The 15,155-nt window shown below is 42.2% G+C and overlaps 1 protein-coding gene across 1 annotated transcript in view; it reads right to left on the bottom strand.

The window, feature by feature from the left end:
• Positions 1 to 6,152: 6,152 nt before the first annotated feature.
• Positions 6,153 to 15,155, bottom strand: part of LOC123766273 (UDP-glycosyltransferase UGT5) — a 47,413-nt gene continuing 38,410 nt past the window's right edge. Inside the window, exon 7 of the mRNA XM_045755344.2 lies at positions 6,153 to 8,976. Within this exon, the coding sequence (XP_045611300.1) occupies positions 8,691 to 8,976 (286 nt within the window). The 3' untranslated portion in view covers positions 6,153 to 8,690. The remainder of the gene's footprint in view (positions 8,977 to 15,155) is intronic.

Here is a 15,155-nt window from a genome sequence, read left to right as displayed (position 1 = left end):
GCCCGCTCCGTCTCAGCCGCCCGTGCCTGCTTCGTCCCTACATGTGGCGTCTCCTGCCCCTTTGGATGTTAGCGGCGGGGAGTCTCCTGTGGTGTGTGGTCCAGTGCCCCCGGTCGTGGAGGCTGCGGTTCTTAGGGGCCGGGCCTTGAAAGCGCGTCCATTGGAGTGTTCTACTGTGTTACGGGTTGATGGGGGTGATAGCTTGGATGACCGGCAGCCTGTCCCCAAGCGCTCGAGGCGGGTCCGGAGTGTGTCCCCCCTTCGTGGGGTGCCTTGGGTGGAGGTGGAAGAATCCGTTGTTCCGACGTCTCTTGTCGTGGTTGGCGGTGCTGTGAGGGGCTCTGTGCTGCCTCCGGAATCACCCCCTATACCTACTGCTGATGACTCCCCTCGGTGGGAGGTTGTTCCTGCCGCACGGGACCTCGCCGTGGTCTTACGGAAGGATGTGCGCCGAGGTGCCTCTGCTCATCTGCTTGGTGGAGGGGGCCCCGACTCGTCTGTGTCCTCTGCGGGTTCCCCTAGTGTACAGCCTCATGTGAAGCCTCGTGAGAAGCCTCGTTCGCCGGTTAGTACGGAGCCCTGTGCGGCGCCCGACGAACCTCCCAGTGCCAGTGCCGATACCAGTGCGAAACCACCTAGTGTAGACCCCCTCCCTGTGCTCGCAGCCGGCGGGGGCGTGGTCCCTAAGTCACGGGTTTTGGACCTCGTTTGGGACGACCGGGTGCGTGAGGGCCCGTGGTGCTCGCCGACTATTTGGGTACCGAGGTTGAAGGGGTTTATTTATGGGGTGCCTGATTGGATGCCTCGGCCTTGTGCGTCTCCTGGTAGACAAGTGTCCGAGGACGTCCAGCTGATCTGGGAGGCGTACTGCTTGCGCTTCCCAGCCAAGGAGTTTCCAGACAAGTATCGTTAGCACCTGTGTTTCTTTGGGTACTCTGTTTATTTTCTTACCGTGTCTGCGGTTCTAAGTCTGGTTTGGTTTCGCCCTGTTGGGCGGTGTGTTTGTGTATTTGTTCTGAGTGTATTTTTTTTGGCTGTGCTGTGTGTGTGTTGTGTTCTGATGCTTGTGTTGGTTCTAGGGCTGTTTGTGTGTGTGTTTGTTGCCGGTTCCTGCGTGTTCCGGTTATGAACTTCCTGTCTGTCTTGGCTTGTAGTATTGCTTGTGTGGCCTTTCAGACTGGCTTGTTACTAGATTTGTATTATTTTGTACCATGTCATTCTGAGTCTTTTTTTTTTTTCTGTTGTACGCTTATTTGTTTTTTTGTTTTTTTGTTTTATGTTTTCTTTTTGTTGTTCTCATGTTTCTTTGTGCTTTATAGATCACTGCTTGTACTGTTTTGACTAGCTGTTTTTATGTGTAGTTCATGTACTTTCCTATGTATTTTTTTTTGTTCTTTGTTTTCCCTTTTCTGTTATGTTGCTCTGTGTTATTTTATGTCTTTCAATGTTCTTTGTAATTCTATGCTTTACTGTTTATATGGTTGCATGTACGCTGTTTTACCTTGTTTTAACAATAAAAAGAAAAAAAAAAAAAAAAAACTTCGGCCGGATTCTGCTGCGACCGCCGTCGTAGACAAAGCAGGAGGTGAAGCAGCTGAGTAGTCTAGCCACCACGACGCCCTATACTCAATTTGGCCGAATGAGCACAGGAAGTGTCAGGATAAGGTGGTGGCTGTGTTCAGAATGACGCCTTGAGGAAAGAACACCGGCGATTCCCGCATCCTCCATCCTCGAAAGAGCCAATGAGAGGGAGGCACACAACGGCCTACCCCTCTCAACCAATCAGCGGTGGTGTAACATGGCTCTGGGGCAACTTCAAGATGGCTAACCCCCCCAGATGTTTGCTAAGATGGCGGCTGTTGGCATGGTGACATGTCAAGTGGCTGGCGGGAGGCCCACGCTCGCCTACGCATGCAGCCAAACTGTTCCCACGCGAACCTGAGTCCTCGCTTCAAGCCTTACAATGAAATGATGCTATCGGCTCTATCTGTGTTCACAGACGTGCTACCCCGGCCAGGGTAACATTTCTGGTATGCTGATGACTGGGACTCTCACATGAGCCCAACCACAAGATATTTCGGATACTGGTTACCAAACTTAAGTCCACGCACTTAACAAGTGCACTTAGCAAGTGTACTGGCCTCCACAGGCAGAAGAGCACCATTGTAAGTGAGCTGGTGAACCATTCCCTCACAGGTATTACTTACAGTTTACTGAGATTAGTCTCACAAGTACCAGGTAATCCACTTTTCGTGTTATATGGAATAAGTTTAAGTGAATGAATATTACCTGATGCTTGGACAAAGAGTGTCATTGTTCCTATCCCCAAACCACATTCAGATAATTATAGACCCATATCTCTAACATCGTGTATTTGTAAAGTGCTTGAACGCATTGTTCTTAACCGACTCATGTATCACATACAGGGGCACCTGCCACACTAACTGTTTGGATTTATGCCTGGGCTCAGTACACAACACTGTTTTGCTGAATACTTCGCTCATATTGAAGCTTTCCCTCAAGCAATCTTCATCGACCTAGAAGCAGCTTTTGATACAGCAAACTGGGAAATCATACTAGAACAGCTTGCTGGGCTAGAAATACAAGGAAAATGACTGAAATGGATGAAGGGCTATTTGTCTAATCGAACAGCATATATTTTGTTTAATGGTGTTAAAAACACAGAGAGCAAACACTGAACTGGGAACTCCACAAAGAGGGGCCCTTAGCCCCTTGTTATTAAGCGTTTTGATGCATAAACTTTTTAAAGATCTTCCAACTAATAAAGATGACACGGTTATTTGTTATGCTGATGATATATGTTTAAAGGCTGCCTCCGAGCCTAAAATGCAAGTTCTGCTCGATGCTTTAGCAACTAAAGCTGAGGAATGTGGCCTCCTTCTTACTCGCAGTTAGAACTGCGAGTCTTACAGATACGTTAGTGTCCCCATTAACGACCCGGTGTACCTTTTTTCTCTCAATAGGAAAATCTGGGAGAGATTAAAGTCCTTGCGGGTCCTTGTTGGTGTCAATCATGGAATTATATTTTATGGCTTATATTTTGAGTGTATAAACAACTGGGCCTCTATGCTTCAGTCCGAACTATTTGCCTTGCTTCTTACACTGAAATGTGTACAAGTCTCTAAACTTGATTCATTAAGTGTAAGTGACTCTTTATCATCCTTAATTGCTCTCAACTCTTTAAGACATAACTGTAAGATGTTCGTGTTGGAAGCTAGATACAAATACAACTAGATTATTAATGATGGTAACAGGGTTCATTTCATGTGGACTTCATCTCATGTTGGCCTCCGAATGCATGATAGAGCTAATGAGTTAGCCAAAGAATGTGCCTTTAAAGGAGAAACTGAGAATAGCCTTGGATAGTCAATAAGCAGTCTAAGAGCAATAGTACACCAAGAATTTAACAACATCTTGTAGATCTGAGGCAAAGTAAAATCGACACCAGTAATTCCATCTATCATCATACTATGATGCAAGAGGAGCCACACATCTATGGACCATCCAATAAAATTAGCAGACTTCTAGATGTTACTAATCCTCGGATTAGACTCGGTTACAATATCAAACACCACATATATGAATTGGGTTTACTTTTGCTTTTTTTTTTTTAGAAAATCCGGAAAGATCTGGAGTTCAAGTGATTTGTTTAGAACAATGTAATGGCTGGAGATAGACACCTGGAGACATTTCTGTAAATTTGAGCTGGCATCTCAGCAAGGGAATATGACGTTGTTTTAAGAGAAAGGATTATCTCATTAGCTTCAGGGGAATTAGCGGAAGTTAGGTACAGAGACTCCGGATAGTTTCCTGTAAGGTAGTCCTTAACATTAATTAGGGAGGATGGGATATCATTTGCAAGGAATGTGCCAATGGATGATAAGAAACTATAGAATTTAATAGCAGTGTCAGAGGCTTAATTCACACCATCGTTATTGAACAGGATTGTTTTAGGTATTGGTTTTTTATTCAAAATATTTTTTTATTCTAATATTTGGGAAATAGTGTTCCATGTTTTCTTAATGTTGCCGTTAATTTAGGCAAATTAATTTTCGTAGTATTTTATTTTGACTCTCCTAATTATTTTAGACAGCATTGATGAGTATCTCTTTGAAACTTCTTTGGGGATGACCCCTAACCTATACTTCTTCTCATGGTCATGTTTTTTATTAATAGATTTAATTATACCCTTTGTAAGCCATGGATTGTTTAACCGTTTAGTTGTGACCAAAGTAGTTGTAATACCAATGTGAATTCCAGCAAGCGATTTTAAGATGTAGATAAATCCTTTGATATGTGAACTACCCACTGATTCAGATCTGGAATAGTGCTGATGTTAGGGTACACTTTAAACTTAGGACATAGAACTAAAAGGCCTTCCTTACAGCTCGAAAGACCATCTCTTTTCTCCTGGAGAGTTCGATACAGAATTAATGCCTTGGAAGCCACTTGTGCCCTCCAGCATTCTGTGAGATCATCACCTGTTTACCAATAACAGGCGTAGGCCTCTCCCGCCTTTTTAGTAAACTCATCCTGATTGGAAGTGGCACCAGTGTGCCCCGTGACGTCATGTCTAGTGCTGCAGCGTCTTGCTAGAGAGCGACACTTCGTCTGAGGGGTGGAGTGAAGGGTTGTGGTCAATTTCTAACCGTTGGGGGGGGGGGGGAGGAGAGACCCCTGTCTCTACCCCCCTCCCCACTACCAACTTGTAGCATAAATTTCTCCCCCTGGCTAAGCATACTTCCCCCTGGTACAGTGGCTCATCATTCTACATTGCAACAGAACCAGATGAACCACGTCAAAACCGATACCTCTCTGGAATCCTCATATGAGTACGAATCCATAGACACCCAACATGATACACATTGGGTAACAAATAGCGAAGTTACACTTTTCAAGCACTTATGCAAGCAATCATCTTGTGGTTTGAGAGGTCTACCTCTCACACTGAGTCATATCACAGCTGAATGAAATTATAATGCAAGTTTTAATACAAATAGACAAGACAGAAAACTAGAATTATTATACAGCATTTATCTATGTCTGTGAGATGTGCCAGTTTTGGGATAACAATTTATTACATATATATGTTCATATGATTTTATTTGCCAGGATTAGGGAATAAATGCCACAAATGAAAGCAAGTTATGTATTGGCCAGAATAAAATCTCCTTTCAAGAACCACAATGTTTAAATATATTCCAACCATGCTGAACTGTATACATAAATATTACTTATGGGGGCATGAAGAACTAATTAACCATAAATATATAATTTAAACGGTTTGATAAATTATTGGGTGGGGTATTTGTTAGGATAAACATTTCGCTTGTAGGTGTTAATGAGGTTTTAATGATACCTAAAATGGATGAAATGATTGAACTGGAAGCATTGTAAATTTAAAAGACTGTTATTAAGAATTTTGTATATTTTCAATAAAATAAAAAACAATCTACTAATTTGGAGATTTCAATGCAGTAGCAAGTTATGTTCTTGCCGGTCCAATTTGCTGGTTTTGAGATTTTATTGCAATATGAGTAACTTTGCGACGCAGTTAGCGAATTACTGATGGTAATCAGGCTTGTGTACAGTATGAGGAAATTATGTACGCCCTCCTAAACTCTTGCATTGAATGGATTTAACCAAGGTACATACTGGTAAGTTGTTACCAGTTAATGGATGTAAGTAAATTAAGATGTGATAAGGACAATATTTTGCCTGGGATATTGGACAGATTATGGAATTATTACTCCACATTAATGCTGAGGTGGTTATAAATAAATGTATATGCCTTTTGCAGAGTTTTTTGTTCTTATTTTCCGTAAGCAATCTTTGACTATTTACTAAGTCTTGTGAATAAATATGCAATCGTTTGGTGAACACGAAATATATTCAATGTAAACAAAGTAATATTTAACAAGTTACTACAAGTAATTAAAACAAATATACAGTATTTTAACTGCATTCTAGACATAGATGATGAGCTAGGGGGTGAAATGTGTAAGTGGATGAATACATACAGGTATGTATGTGTCCCAACAAGCCATGTGCATCAAAATTGCTTCCTTTGTATTAACCTTCTTATTTTCTTACACATGTATGAATTATGGGTGGATATAAATAGGAGCAAATAGTCCTTCTGTACATTTTATTTAATTCGTAGAGGTGGTACATGGGTGGATATAAATAGGAGAGGCTGTATGGACCAATAGGTCTTCATTAATTCTAATGTTCAATAAGTAATCTATAGCCAGCTATGTGGCAGAAATAATCAGTATTTGGTCATTAAAAATATATTTCATACGAGTAAACAATCATTAACAATGAAAATAGTCACTGATAATAGGAACAAATAAGAATGAATTGAAAATGGGAACAAATGTTCTTTGAAAATAGGAACAAAAAGCAATCACTAAAAATGGGAACAAATAAACATTCATTGAAAAATAGGAAGAAATAAACAGTCTTTTGCTGGACTCTTAAAAAAAATTCTTCTGAATAAATAATCTTTCACTAGGTATTAAAAAATATTATACCATCTTTGTCAAACAAATATTTTTGGTCTCAATTAGGCAATCTTTGAATAGTCATTGAACAATATTATGAATCAACTAAAGGAACTAGAAAAAAATTAAGACTGAAGCATCCTTTAGGGCTAAAATATTCAAAGAATTTGGGAAGGGTGCATTATGATTCATGAAAAAATATTTGCTGGCAGAAGGGTGCAGTCGAGATTCAGAACAAAATATTTGACGATGGAAGGGTGCACTTAAAAAAATAAAAGTTGCACCCTTCTATCGATATTTACAATACTTATGGAAGCCTGGACTCTGGCATGAGGAACTCCGAAATCGGACTTGTAGAACCCCTGACGGTGGTTCGACGAACTCTGGACACAGGCTTGTGAAACCCCAGACACTGGCTTGAGTACCCACTGACATGTACTAGTGGAACCTCCCACCCCCCCCCCCTGATAAGGGTTCGTGGAATGCCAAACAATGGTTCGTAGAACCCTAGATACTGACTTGAGAAACACCAGACACTAGCTGGAGGAATTCTGGACAACGGCTCTAAGAACTCCGGACATGTGCTAATTGAACCTGGGACATGGGCATTTTTTTTTAATTATTAAGGAAAGTGCCAAGCTATTACGACTTTATAACACTTGGAAGGGGTCAGGATGAGAATCTGGGGTGGAACGGGGGGGGGGCCAAGGAATGGTGCCCATCTACTTGGACAGTCGGGACTGAATGCCGACTTGTATTAAGCAAAACCGTCGCTCTACCGTCCAGTCAAAGTGGCTGAGTGGGATATGGGCAAGTGGAACTGCGTAAACTGGCTCGAGGAACTTGGGACATCCTAGTGGAAACCCAGACACGTCCTAATGGAAACCTTGAAACGGGCTCGTGAAACCCCAGACACAGGCTCAAGGATGCCCTAAAATGGGCTTGTGGAATCCCAGACAGGGACTGGGATTCGACAAGCCCATGAACCCCGAACACTCTCTCTCTTGGAACCCAGGACACGGCCTCGTGGCACCCGAGAAGTTAGATCATGAAACCCATGACACGGGCTCGTGGAACCCTAGACACGGGCTCATGGAACCTTTGACATGGTCTCGTGAAACCATAGACACGGGCTCGTGGAACCCTACACAGAAGCTTGTGGAACCCTTGACATGGGCTCGTGGAACCCTTGACATGGGCTCGTGAAACCCTAGACACGGGCTCGTGGAACCTTTGACGTGGGCTTGTGTAACCCCAGACCTGTTCTCACGGAACACTAGACATGTGCCCTTGGAACACCGCAGTTAGGCTCGTGTAACTCAGGACATGGGTTTGCTGAATGCCAAACATTGGCTTGCGGAACACCGAACAATCTTCAATGTCTGGTGCATCAGCAGACATGAGCTTGTGGAACTCTGGCCTTAAGTTCGCAAAACACCGGACTTGGGTTCAAAGAATCCCACGTTTTCCGGGATTCCTGTTTGAGAATTACTGGTTTAGCAAGTCTACACGCTAGAATAAAGCACCTATGTAGCAGAGAAAGCAGAGATTCCTTCAGCAAGATATTAGCAATTATTAAGGAGTTCTTGTTACAAAAAGGAGACCTTTTCACAAGCATTTTAAATCCTATTGCATTCAAGTCATGTTACGAAAGATGTGGGATTAGAGTTATTTTAATCCAGGCTAGCTAAGTTATATGTAATGCAAAGTGTGAGCAATTTTCTACAAAATCATGGTATAATTAGATTTTATCAGTTACCCTAAAAATTTCTTCTTATCGGTCAATTTTAATGTTTGTTTTAACAATGTAAATTTCGCCCCCTAATTGGAAGCTATATTTTTTGTGACTTCCTCCATAAGCTTCAGCCACAACTGTTTGGAATAAATCACTGGCAATATAGATTACAAGCCTAATTCTGAATCTAGATAATACAGCATATAAATATAATCATATATTATGCTATTATATATGTAAATCATATACAGGAATTTTACGCAAACTTAGTTATAAATGTACAATCATATTTGAAAAAGTTCCTGATTTGATGGTGAGGCAGGAGAGTGACGACGACACATATAATTTATAATCTTCCCAACTGCAGTCACCCCGAGAACCAGAGATGCGCCAGGCGGGACCTGGAAGTTGAATAGCCCAAGCAATCTTCAATCCATTTTCATCTTGCCTTTGTAAATAATATTATGGAGTTGCGTGTTGAAAAACGAGAGCAGCTTGTGCAGGGCGAGGAAGAGCAGGATGGCTACCAGAGAGAGGCAAGCCAGGACATCCAGCATCAGGAACTCCACCCATGAGAGGTCAGCCGCCGGTGATCTGAGATGGGGCGCTCCTCGGTGACGCATCACATACTCGCTCCAGAACACTGCCGTCTCCAAGGGCGGCCGAGGCAGGTCTAGCACCACCCTCGACGCCTCCTGTACCTTCTGAGTGTACCTGCACGAAGAGAGTTACAGGGCAGGTCAGGAGAGTAGATGGTCCAAAATTAATAGCAAGATTGGAAGCTACAAGACACAATGTGTGGTGCTAGCACTAACAATATGTACTACTAGCAGCAACAATGTGTGCTACTAGCACCAACAATGTAGGCTACTAGCAGCCATAAGGTGTGCTACTTGCAAGAACAATGTGGGCTACTAGCACCAAGAATGTGGGCTACTTGCAGCGACAATGAAGGCTACTAGTTGCGACAATGTAGGCTACTAGCAGCAGCTACTAGCAGCAACAATGTGTGCTGCTAGCAGCAACAATGTGTGCTGATAGCAGCAACAATGTGTGCTGCTAGCAGCGACAATGTATGCTACTAGCAGCGACAGTGTGGGCTTTTACAAGCGACAATGTGGGCTGCTAGAAGCGACAATGTGGGCTAAGAACACCAACAATGTGGTCTACTAGCAGCAACAATGTGAGCTACTAGCAGCAACAATGTGAGCTACTAGCAGCAACAATGTGGCCTACTAGCACCAACAATGTGGCCTACTAGCACCAACAATGTGGCCTACTAGCAGCAACAATGTGAGCTACTAGCATCAACAATGTGAGCTACTAGCACCAACAATGTGGCCTACTAGCACCAACAATGTGGCCTACTAGCAGCAACAATGTGAGCTACTAGCAGCAACAATGTGGGCTACTAGCACCAACAATGTGAGCTACTAGCACCAACAATGTGAGCTACTAGCAGCAACAATGTGGGCTACTAGCACCAACAATGTGAGCTACTAGCACCAACAATGTGGGCTACTAGCACCAACAATGTGGCCTACTAGCACCAACAATGTGGGCTACTAACACCAACATTGTAGGCTAATAGTACCAACAATGAGGGCTAATATCAGCGACAATGTGCGCTACTAGCCTCGAAAATGTGCGTTACTAGCAGCGACAATATGCACTACTAGCAGCAACAATGATGGCTAATAGCACAAACAATGTGGGCCACTAGCACCAACAATATGGGCTATTAACAACGACATTTTGGGAAACTAACACCAACAAAGTGGGCTACTAGTAGCGACAATGTGCGTTACTTGCAGCGACAATGCCCTAATAACAGCGATAATGTGCGCTAATAGCACCAACAATGTGGGCTACTAGTAGAAACAATGTAGACTACTAACAGAGACACTGTAAACTACTTACAGTGACTATGTGGGCTACTAGCATCAACAATGTGGGCTACTAGCATCGACAATGAGGGCTACTAGCACCAACAATGTGGGCTACTAGCACCAACAATGTGGGCTACTAGCACCAACAATATGGGCTACTAGCACCAACAATATGGGCTACTAGCACCAACAATGTGGCCTACTAGCACCAACAATATTGGCTACTAGCACCAACAATGTGGGCTACTAGCACCAACAATGTGGGCTACTAGCACCAACAATGTGGGCTACTAGCACCAACAATGTGGGCTACTAGCACCAACAATGTGGGCTACTAGCACCAACAATGTGGGCTACTAGCACCAACAATGTGGGCTACTAGCACCAACAATGTGGGCTACTAGCACCAACAATGTGGGCTACTAGCACCAACAATGTGGGCTACTAGCACCAACAATGTGGGCTACTAGCACCAACAATGTGGGCTACTAGCACCAACAATGTGGGCTACTAGCACTAACAATGTGAGATACTAGCACCAACAATGTGGGCTATTAGCAACGAAAATGTGTGCTACTATCACGGATAAAATGAGCTTCAATCAGTGAAAAGGTGGACTACTGGCACTGATAATGTGAGCTTCAACTAGTGATAAGGTGGGAGATGTAGACCGTCCCAAACCCCGAGGAGAACCTTGGGGATCGAACTCGGTTTACGTCAAAAGTGGGGGGGGGGGGAAGTCCGTAGATTGGGACGGGTCCTTTCGCGGGGACGTTGTGTGTTGCCGGGGGGGGGGGGTAAAAGGAGGGTGTATGGGTAAGAGCGTGAGAGGGGGATAATTATGGGACAGGTGTACATCAACAGAGGTGGAGAGAGAGAGGGGGAGGGGATGGTCGCACATGAGGCGGGACGGGTTACGTCCTCCTGGGGCGCTGAGAGTCGCTGTGGGTAAAATGGGGGAGTAGTGAACTGAACAAGTGGGCAATAATAGTAGTAGTAGTAGTAGTTGATGAATAAGTATGAGTAAATGCCGTAGAGTTAATTGTGTGTAGATATTACTTAAATACTAGTTAAATAACAGTGTAGGAAGCATATGTTGAGTGACCTAGGAGGGGGGCCCCCTTCCAATGGTGGTGTGGGGATATGCGACCATCCTTTTAAGATGTGTGGTTAGGGGTAGGACACGTGATGGAGGATAGGGGGAGAAGGGAGGGGAGTTGGCGGTAGCTTTGACTGATAGCGCGGGTCTCTCATTCTGGTGTCTGCTTTATGTAGTGAAGTGTATATATATATTTTACAAATTCTCTGCCTGTGGTGTGGGGTCTCCAATATCTTCATCTGCAGGTGATTAGTTTTCATGTCGGAGTTAAGGGGTGTACACGGTAGGAGGTCACAGCAACAAATGAGGGGTGGGAATGACCCGTAATGGTTTCTGTAAACAGGGTGGGTGTGCCTCTCCCCTCACTCCCTTCCCCTAGCTTGTTTCCAGAGGGTAAGGAGCGGCTACACATAGCTACCTCATAGGCTTGAGGGGCGTCACCACGTGCCCACATGTCCACATGGATGTGTGTGGGAGCGAGCCTTTGTGCGGCTTACCTCTTGGAAGCCGGAGACGTTACTGCGTTGAATGGCAGCAATACGCAATAGCATAGCTCAGACCGCCACATAGCAGCAGCACATAGTCATGTGGTTTCCACCACCACAACAAGGTAGCAGAGCACTCAGGACCGGTGTGTGTTCTTTGACACCCTGCGCAGGAGTGGACTGTGCTCGCGTTAAGGAGGTGTCATGTGCCGCACTCTCCCCCTCCCCTCACTCCCCTACCATCCAGGTGACAGTTATCAATTAGTCGACAATTTCCCACTTCACATTTCCCCCCAGTCCTCCATAAACGAGGCAAAAAAATGTTTAAACACATTAAACACATTACCACATATGGTAACCTTCTTTTACGACAGCTCATAAAACCGAGGAAAGGGTCCTGAAAGATATTGTTGATAGGAACGTTATCCCTACAGACAAAAATCAGAAAATACAATTAACGATTAACTATATAAACAAAAAAACGGCCAACCTACTCATGAAAAACTCTCCAGACACAAAGCAGAACGCCTTGAAGGAAACCAACGTCGTCTATGCCTTCAAATACCCACTTGGGGACTGTAAGCCCCAAAGAATTCAGTATATAGTCAAGACAACAACGTCTCTTTCCAGGCGATTAACAATGCATAAACAACAGGGCTCCAAAAAGGAGCATATAATCTCTCACATCCAGAAAATCACCAGAGAAATCTAAACAAACAACACAGAAATCATCGATAGATTCAGCGATAGCAAGTGGCTTGACATCTGCGAGGCACTACACATCAAAATTCAACACCAGCAATCAACAGCCAATTAATGCACAACTGTATTCTACTCACTTCAAGACTCCGAACCAATATAGAAGCATCAATAGGGAGTATGGGCCAATAGGCCCTCTGCAGTTACTTCCATTCTTATGCTCTCATATCCAATTAATACCCATAGTTTCGTGTTCTGTCTAGTGTTTGTCACAAGTTTGTTCACCTCATCCAAAACTGTTGCACCATATCACCTCACCCAAATGCGAGTATAAGTATGACGGATTAGCGTGTTTACAGGTTACAATTGTGTGTGTAAACTAAAGTCTTTGAAATTGTAATAAGTTATTACGAAACGCGTTCAAGCGTCGCGTTAGACTAGAAATAAAAATGAATTTTGGAGAATTGATTTTTCAATTACCATCGACAGTGAAAAGAAACATAAGAAACATTGAGAAAATTCATGTTAGAATTATTAATCTTACCTTTTCGGTTATATTTAACAAAATATGTTTACAAGAAGGACTGCTACCAAAATATACTAATGTTGTACCTAGGAGCCAGAATGCAGTACTTGGCCTACTATGCAAGGCCCGATTTGTCTAATAATCCAAGTTTTCCTGAATTTATTTATTTTTCAAATTTTTCTCTTATGAATTGATAATGGTATCCATTTTATTATGCATTAGTTAATTTTCTTATATTTGAGATAAAACTAACGTAGATATATGACCAAACCTAACCAACCCAACCTAACCTAACCTAACCTATCTTAACCTAGCCTAAGCTAACAGAACAAAGTCAATAATGTTTGTTCTTATTATAATATAATAATAATAATTTAAATAAACTAATTGGAAGCAATTTATTGGAAATAAAGAAAATCACTCGGCCTATTAGGCAAATCGGGCCTTGCATAGTAGGCCGAGAAGTGCGTTCTGGCTACTAGGTACGACACTAATATATATATATATATATATATATATATATATATATATATATATATATATATATATATATATATATATATATATGTCGTACCTAGTAGCCAGAACGCACTTCTCAGCCTACTTTGCAAGGCCCGATTTGCCTAATAAGCCAAGTTTTCATGAATTAATGTTTTTTCGACTACCTAACATACCTAACCTAACCTAACTTTTTCGGCTACCTAACCTAACCTAACCTAGAAAGATAGGTTAGGTTAGGTTAGGTAGGGTTGGATAGGTTCGGTCATATATCTACGTTAATTTTAACTCCTATAAAAAAAATTGAACTCATATATAATGAAATGGGTAGCTTTATCATTTCATAAGAAAAAAATTAGAGAAAATATATTAATTCAGGAAAACTTGGCTTATTAGGCAAATCGGGCCTTGCATAGTAGGCTGAGAAGTGCGTTCTGGCTACTAGGTACGACATATATATATATATATATATAATATACATTCTTTGGGGTTCGCATTTGTGTTCCTCACGTGTGTCCCAAAGAATGAGGTGATTGCATAAAATGACCCATACTCCCAGGAGCAACACAACTAGTATGTACAAGACGCCTTAATCCACTTGACCATCACGACCGGACATAATGATAATGATTTAGGCTTGTTCGCATTTGTGTTCCTCACGTGTGCCCCAAAGAATGAGGTGATTTGGTAAAATGCTATGCCCAAGATTACTATCCGAGTGCCGGCGGTGGGGTGGTTCAAATAGCCTCGGCTATCACCTCATTATGTCCGGTCGTGATGGTCAAGTGGATTAAGGCGTCTTGTACATACCAGTTGCGTTGCTCCTGGGAGTATGGGTTCGAGTCACTTCTGGGGTGTGAGTTTTCAGTTGCATATTGTCCTGGGGACCATTCAGGCTTGTTCTCATATATATATATATATATATATATATATATATATATATATATATATATATATATATATATATATATTATTTTTATAGGATTTATTATTATATATATAGGATTTCAAATTCGACAATGAATTTGAGAGTCGGAATATTTAAAGTGCAACGCATGAGGTACAAAAAAGCAAAAAAGTTTACTAGAAATCCTAGTAAACAACACAGAAATCATCGATAGATACAGCGATAGCAGGCGGCTTGACGTTTGCGAGGCACTACACATCAAGAAGTCAACACCAGCAATCAACAGCCAATTATTGCACAGCTATATTCTACCCACCTCAAGACTCCGCTCCAATATAGAAGCATCAAGAAATATGGACCAATAGGCTTTCTACAAACACTTCTATTCAATACCCATTGTTTCGTGTTCTGTCTTGTGTTGATGAAATTAATACCCTATTAATGCCACCTCTTGTTCTGTCTTGTGTTGATGAAATTAATACCCTATTAAAGCCACCTCTTGTTCTGTCTTGTGTTAATGCCACATCACCCCTTCCACCTCACTCAAATGTAGATATAAAATCGGAGATGCGTAAGTTCTATTCAGTTGTGTATTTGTGAACTAAAGTCTTTGAAAATGTAATAAGTTTTACGAAACGCGCTCGTGTCGCGTCAGACTAGAAATAAAAATGAATTTTGGAGAATTGATTTTTGATTTACCTCCAACAGTGAAAAGAAATGTACGAAAGATTGAGAAAAATCGTGTTAGAATTATTAATCTTACTTTTTCGGTCATATTTAATAATATATG

Source organism: Procambarus clarkii, chromosome 9, assembly GCF_040958095.1.
Source record: "Procambarus clarkii isolate CNS0578487 chromosome 9, FALCON_Pclarkii_2.0, whole genome shotgun sequence".
Taxonomy (NCBI): Eukaryota; Metazoa; Arthropoda; class Malacostraca; order Decapoda; family Cambaridae; genus Procambarus; species Procambarus clarkii.
The sequence above is the reverse complement of the archived record's forward strand: the minus strand, read 5'-3'. Positions and strand labels throughout refer to the sequence as shown.